We start from the raw sequence: 8,071 nt of genomic DNA, 5'->3' as shown, positions 1-8,071 counted from the left end.
CACCAATGGTAATTCAAACATATTAATATATCTGCTCTCATTTTTCTTGAAAAAACACCGACTCTAGCGTATTGCGTATTGCGTATTGCGCGCGGTCCGAAATATGTTCCGCAAAAAAGTTGTATTAGCAGGGAACGATTAATTAGGAGTGGCTGGTTTTCGAAATGTATATACTATATACCGATTATTATTCATTTCTCACCAACAAACAGCTCTATTGCATATACATATTAAGAAAATGGAATATACATGTAATATTTCAAACACTGTTCATGTATTGCAAGATATTTTTTAATATATCTCTCGATCTTTATTAATGTTTTAAAATATAATATCACTTCGTCAGGAAAAATTCAATACTGAATGTTCGTTATCGGAGTGTGAAATATGGTATTTGCTAATATATTATGTCGCACCTTATAAAGATTCGACGATGCTTCTAATAATTTAAACTTCCTTACATAAACATGTTCGCAGTGATTAACGATTAGAGTGTATATTTAGTCTTAGTGCACAGAAACCTATTTCAACGTGTTTTGTTCAGACCCTTTCGACGAATAAACCGAATAAACCGATTTTCTCATTCGAATACATAAAAATATAATAATTTTGCAGCAGATTGTTCTCCAACAACAATCAAATAATTCGTATAATCACTTAATATGTATAATCGTCTAATCTATATACCCGAAACAGTTTCAAAATGTGATTTCTTTAAGCGTTTCTCCTTCGTCTTAATATTTTCAACAAGTTATGCAACTACTTATAAAATAATGTCATTATATATCTATCTTAAGTTGTATAGCAATTACGTAGCAAATGTCGATCATCACTGATTGAATAAAAAGAGAAAATAATCGTCTACTTTGTTCGTCTGCTTTGTACTAATACCTCGATCGTTACTAAATCTGCACGAGCAATCAACGATTCGATTATTAATAATCATCTGTAGCGTCCATTTCGTATCAGTTCGATTTATCGATTATTAATCGCCTGTGGCGTCTGTGATGTGACGAACCTCTATCCTTTGAGTCACGTGATCAGCCAATAATCTGCACAGAGGAAAACCGACAATTTCAAATAAATGTATGACAAAATCAGTAATTAACAATAACAGGACAAATTATAGCGAGATAAAGCGACGATAAAATCCAAAGTCTTCCTCAAAGGTCGGTGCTAATGCGAATTATAGATAATTTTAACCATCAGAAATACAGTCAAGAATAAATGTATAATAAACCAATAATTTAAAGCAACGAAACTGATTATAGCGGAACAAAGTAATAATAGAACCCAAATTCTATCTCAAAGACCGATAATACGATGACCGTAACCTGTCAAGTACGCAGTCAACGATAAAAGTAAAAGAAAATTTCGTTATACTACTTAATTTTACCAAGATTATAATCGATAAGCGATTAAATACGAACGTACTATTTGAATGAAGCAGATAGAAGTGTAGAAATGTTGGTAAACTTGAAATGAAAGTACTAATAATAACAGGGTAACGCTCGACGGGACGAATTTTCGCTCCACGATTGTCAAGAGTACAACCTCACCCCACGGTACGTTTCTCCGCGAAACTACGACTTTCCAATATTTCGCACCAATAGACGCGCTCGGTTTGACTTTGACAATATTCTGCGCCAATAGGAGCGCTCAATTTTCATATATATGGGCTCTATCGGCCAGGATTGTGACGGACCTCGGATCTATACTGCGCCAACTTCAGGCCAAAGAGGTTACCTACTTTATCAAACGTCGAAAGGAACTACATTATCGATGCAACTATGTTATGTATACATATATTATCAATGACAGCATCATCGATTAAAGATGAGATAGACCTCTCGTGCAATCTAAAAAATACGGTGTCCTACGAACCGCTGGGCTATGTCACAGACGAAATCTACTACCAGACAAATCACTTTATGAACCTTCGTGGCCCAACGTGACTGCTATACCGACTAAGAAATTCGACACGATACTGATTTTAACGTCCTCTGTTTATAAATGACGGCTACTCGATGAACTATTTACAGATTATTCATAATCAAAATAAACTTCTCGATATCGATAACGATTACCGATAGCAAAGAAAATTTTAATCATTTATAATGATTATTTGTGACCAAACTTTTTTTAATGGAAGACGTTAACTTTTATACCATTGGAGTCGAAAATTTTGCATTCTTTTATTTTACCACCTAACGATTGAACATAATTAAATATCACTTATCTACGATTCAAACGCAAGTATCTGAAGATTAAATGATGGAAACGATATTAAGGTAGCTATTAAGGTCATTGAATTTGTTTTTTTTTTTTTTTTTTCGTGCTCTATAAGGATATGGAAAAATAAATATATAGTTTTATTAAAAAAAAAAAAAAAGAATTACAAGTGGTGATGACCACCACTTGTAAACTTGTAAGAAAACTGACCGTGAAATAGAATTGTACTGAAAAGTTTTTTCATACAACAGCAACAAATAAGGCAAATGCTTATGTGATCCCATTTATCTGGATCACTCTACATATATGTATACATATATTATGATAGCATGCGTGCGTACGTGCACGTGCGTACGTGCACGCGCGCGCGCGCGTGTGTGTTTGTTACAAAGAATAAATATTATTAAAATGTTTAGTTAATCCATTATATTTAACAGCATTTCTTCTAATTATGTTATTAATTTCATCGCTTATATTACTTACATTTTATGTAATACGGAGATAGTAATCTTAACCCTTATAATCAAAATAATCTATTTCTGGTTCTGATGTTTTTATGCTTAATGTTGTTTCTGGCTTTTGCATCTTTTTCGCAGGCAGTGATAATATTGTCCTAAAGAGAACAAATGGATAATTTGAAATTAATATCGGGTTAACAACTAAGTAACTGCGGATTTTGTCATTAGGTGGTATTGACAAAATCCGCAATCACTTAGTTGCCAACCCGATATACAAATCCATTGTTAATTCATTAAAACTACGTGACAGATTTTGGAAATGCTGAATTTACTTAATTTTACTTACTTCGTGGACCCATCAGCTTTTGTAGTATTTAACATTGGACCTGGAACTTTTCTCTGACCATTTTCCCGTTGTACAATCTCTAATAAACTATAACTAGGTAACCAACACTGTAATAAATTTCAACATAATACCAGAAAATTAAATTATGATTTCAATTCTTCTAGTTAAACGTAAAATGTGCATTACCTTATCTTTTACAGCAGTCGCAACAACATTTCTTTTTGGCTCCTGATCATATGCCTGGCTTTCACAACCAAAATGTTCACAAGACTCGTGAATAAAATGACGTTTATCTTTGTTCATGCTATCAAAGGAATAACTGCGTGATTTTTGTTTAGATGTTTTTGCTAATTGTACCAACTCGGTTAATTTGTCATGAACCATCTGACAAAAATGAGGATCCTTTTTAGCCCACTGTTTCATAAAATCGCTATATCTAGGCATTAATTTTCCACTTAAATCTGGATTTGCAATTTGCAAACCCAACGCCAATCTTCTATTCCGTTCTATTATTTTACATTCATCGTTGCATTCTAAAGTTTTTAACTGATTCTGCTTCTTCGCTCCTTGACCAAATACTTCTTCCAAATTAATAGAATGACCTAATTGCATATCAGCCATTTTACTAGCTAATATGCTACTTGCTATTCTCTGATATTCTTTAGAATTTTCGGCGCAAACACGCGACATAGTCCTATGCCCACACTGACACGTCACCTATATATAAAGAGATTTCTATTAGTAATTTAGAAAGCCAATATATTAATACAAACTTTAAACTTAATTATACAGAGATCTTATGTATCGTCAAGCCGTGAATGTCATTTTGAAAACATATTTAATTAATTACCTTAACCATCTCCTTGCAAGGTGTGTCTGGACATTTACCCTCGTGACATGGAGCAGCACAGATATGTCCACACAGTTCCCTTTGAGCAGTACAAGGCTGAGAACATTGTTGTCCTGGTTTTTCGCATGGTCCAGAATGACAAATAGTAATGCATTTATGTCGACCACAGGATATGGGCTTGTTACATGACAAACCACATGATATTTCGTTAACATAGCATGGTACAGCTTTTCTTAATTCGTGTTTGCCATGACACCATCTTTGAGTAAGAACAGTACAGGGCGGACAGTTTAATTCGCTATGGCAATTATGTAATATTTCGTGGCCACAAGAGTGCTGTCGAGAGCAAGGCCTGTCACATGTAGGTCTTCTTGTCCCACAAGGAACGGGAGGATATATCACAGAAGCCCCGCATTCACAGTATAATTCATCAAAACTACTTCGCCAACAAGGTTGACACCTTCCTATTTTAATATAATGTTTTATATTAATCTATTAATTTCGTTAACTCTTTTTCTTTTTTTGGTACAAATCTTAGTTTCCTTCACTCTTTATTGTACAGTAAAATTTTTATGATTTTTACTTAATTTTTACGATTTAATTTCAAAATTAATATTAATATTATCATTAACGTAATTTAATACCTTTATGACAACTTTGTTCACATTTATGCCTCCCACAGCTTAAAGTTTTAGAACATATTAATGGACAAATATGTTCTATCTCTATACAACACAGTTGGTTACATTTGTGCTTCCCACAAGATCTTTTTTTTATACATCTCTTTTCACACCGTGCATCATCAGCTTTTGATATCAAATCTTTACAAGCTATTTCCCTATCCATGTTACCGCAGCGGCATCTAACATTGGTAATTAAGTCACAAACAGGACAATCCCCTATATGACACTTCACTTTACACTTATGAGGATTATCTGCAAACAATATATTATATCATAAATTTTTACTGTACTTTATCAAAAATCCCATGCACCTTCAATTTAAAATGAAATACTCACTAGGTTGCCCGCATTTCAAATTTTTCAAACAGATTTTGTCACAGACTGGAATTGAATCTAAACAAGTTTGTCTCTTATCTATTAATGGTGTTTGACCACAGCAGCAAGTTGTAATTTTGTCAGGAGTTAAAGAACAGGATTCGCAAGCATCCGCATGACATAATTTTGTACAAGTGTGATTACCACATTCCAACAATTTACCGCAAATAGTTCCACAAGAATATGTGAACGAAATATTACTCTGACAAGTTATTTCTTTTGTACTTTTGCCACAATAACACGCTGAAAATAAATATGCTATCAGAATGAAATTTAATGCTTTAATTTACATTATGTCATACTTAAATTACATACTTTGCTTTATTGTTTCTTCACAGTTTGCACATTCTCCATGATGGCATTTACTTTGACATTTATGCCTGCCACATTTTAAATTTTTACCACATATAGATTCACACAGCAATAATTTCTGAGTACTACACTGTACTGTTTGCTGAGTTTTACCACAGCCACAATATTTTGTTACCATTGCTGTACATTGTGGACAAGATCCAGGATGGCATAGGAGAGTGCACTTATGTGGACAACTATTTTTAGATAATGTTCTAGCGCAAATTTCACCACAAGAATGTGCAACATCTCTACGATTCCATTCAGGTACTCTTGTTTTGCCACAAAAGCAAAAGTAATCTTCAGGAATTACTAAGTTAACATTTTGACATGCTGGACATCTCCAGCCATTTTCTATACAAATGGTATATAAAGAATTATTGTAGTATGGTATATAGTATATAAGAATTACTACTATATAACTATAATTATAATTACCGGATTGTGATGACTTTGCCCATTTTTTAATACATTTCAGATGCAACACATGATAGCAGTTAGAACATGACCAAACATAATCATTCTGTTTAATGTATTCACAACATACTAAACATTCTAATTGTCCTCTATTCAACTGTTCTGCTAGTCTTTCTCTTTGACTTGCATCATCATCTGCACAATAAAATTATAAAACTGCATTATTATCATGTTAAAAATACAACACAGCATAGGAAATACCAAGTTACATACGTACCAACTGGTGACTTTCTATTTTGTCCCCGTTTCTGAATATTATTTCTTTCGCTAATTTCCCTTTTATTCCTCCAATGTTCATTACCTTTCTCTTTATTTTCAGATACATAATATTTACCTTTATCTTTCTCTTTAAAGATATCTAGTTTAGCTTCCTTATGATATTCTTTAAATCCATTATATCCTTGATGGTTGTGCCTTTTCTCTTTTATCTCTTTTGCTTCTAAACCAGTTCTCTCGTTAAAACATTCTTTATATTCGTTACGTCCTCCGTTACTGCACATTTCATTTCTTATTTTAAATTTATCTTCTTTATTATAATTTTCTCTACCGTATCCTGGATAGCGATGTCGCTTTTCTTTATAAAAATTTTCTTCCCTGTTATATCTATCATTATACTGATATTTCCTTAAATTTCTATGATTATTGTAGGTCTGTTTGAAGCCAGGATTATAGTAAGTAAATTCCTTCATCGAATTTTTGGGCTGCTGTATGCTATCACCTTGTACATTACTATCACCAATGATAGTTCTTTTATCACTAACCTCATTCGACAAATTTTTATTTTTATTTGAACATACATTCGTACTTAATGACGATTCTCCTTTATTCAAATTTATTACAGGATCCTTTTTATTATTACAAGTAGCGCTATTAGTCATTGAACATTGATCCAATGCATTTTCATTCATAGCTTTTGAATTTACTTGTGATTTTCCTGCATAATACTTATTAGTAAAGTATTTATTACCTTGAAGTTTATGAGAAGTTTTGACATGCTGTTGATAGGAATTTGTGTATCCATTTTTTTTGTAACACTGATCTTGCTGTCTTTCTTTGTGTTTATAATTAGAACATTTTTTGTTATTATATTTACCTTCATGCCTGCTATCGTTACAAAAGAAGTATTTATCTGATATCTTGCCATCATCCTTGACACAATAATTTGCATCGTTAGTAGATTTTGTATTCTCTAACTCTTTATTTTTACTTCTATCGCCATATCCTCTATTATTTGGCACAAACTCTTCAGCCATGACATGTAATTTTGATTGATTGACTATGCTGCCTGAAGACTCCTTAATTCTCTTTGTAGAGACATATTTATCTTCGTTCTTCATTAGATTGTTATCATATTTCCAAGAGTCATCAGATACGCAGCCTTGTTGAGATTTGACAACAGTTGGAAAATACTCCTCACTATTTAATACTTGTGTATTTCCTACGGGGTTTATTACATGCCCATGATAATTATTGGTTGTAGTCAACAAACTTGGCATAACATTTGTGTTCGAATGATAGAAAGCATTTGGACTATTCTGTTCAAACGTAGGTTCATTTTGTACATAGAACTCACGACTAGGTTGTAAATAATCGTCATTTATATTATCAGAAAATAATGTCCAATTTCCTGTTGCAGGCCCGGGTACGCTTTGATCAGAATACATTTGACAATAATTTTGGTCATCTGGTCCTGAATAAGAACCATCCCAAGTAGCCATAATTCTTGCAACTTTACCTTCTTCGTTGTAATTTGTTATACTAACAAGAGCACAATTATATTTATAAGTCCCTTCCAATATTACGCTGAGCCGATATACAATTAAACCTAAAATATGGTTAACGCAATCTTTTTAGAAATCTTTTATCGCAATATCAAAATTTCGTAGTATACACCGTTGTATGCCTTTATTTTAAATCTTTAAATATAAGTACATTAAATATCTGTTGTGGAGAAAATAAGATAAGATACGATTGATACTGCAATACAGAACTGAAAAGGCACGAAGACCCTTTTAAGTAAGTTTGTAAGTACTTACTCGTGACTTAACAAGCATGAATCATGTAATCAAAACACGCTATCAAATTTTCATTGAAATTGTACATTTGAACAATTATTTGAAATTGTAATTGAAATAACATTTAGAAGATATCTCGAATATCTTATAACAGAAATAATATAGTTTGTATCGTATATATCATCTAATATAAGATAAAGATTGATCGTCGTACTTACAAGAAGAGAGCTTCAGAACCTTCTTGGATGTTGAATGAAAGAGAGGATTAATTTCTATTCGTGAAA

The 8,071-nt window shown here is 32.5% G+C and overlaps 1 protein-coding gene across 2 annotated transcripts; it reads right to left on the bottom strand.

Annotated features, from left to right (window-relative positions):
* Positions 1–169: 169 nt before the first annotated feature.
* On the bottom strand, positions 170–7,975 carry LOC132910693 (protein shuttle craft). Of its 2 annotated transcripts, none has more exons than XM_060966596.1 (10): positions 5,990–7,761; positions 5,734–5,907; positions 5,260–5,649; positions 4,906–5,187; positions 4,531–4,821; positions 3,887–4,350; positions 3,223–3,753; positions 3,037–3,143; positions 2,716–2,845; positions 170–1,052 (listed from the first exon to the last, which is right to left on the bottom strand). In XM_060966596.1, exons 1-9 carry the CDS (start codon positions 7,488–7,490, stop codon positions 2,743–2,745), a joined length of 3,843 nt encoding a protein of 1,280 aa, XP_060822579.1. In that variant the 5' UTR covers positions 7,491–7,761; the 3' UTR covers positions 170–1,052; positions 2,716–2,742. The 2 variants fall into 2 exon arrangements, with proteins under 2 accessions (XP_060822579.1, XP_060822568.1); XM_060966585.1 differs by lacking the exon at positions 170–1,052 and adding an exon at positions 7,809–7,975 and having other exon boundaries at positions 2,644–2,845; positions 5,990–7,530.
* Positions 7,976–8,071: the final 96 nt, after the last annotated feature.

The sequence above is a fragment of the Bombus pascuorum genome, chromosome 1, assembly GCF_905332965.1.
Source record: "Bombus pascuorum chromosome 1, iyBomPasc1.1, whole genome shotgun sequence".
Lineage (NCBI taxonomy): Eukaryota > Metazoa > Arthropoda > Insecta > Hymenoptera > Apidae > Bombus > Bombus pascuorum.
This window is presented reverse-complemented; position numbering and strand designations above follow the sequence as displayed.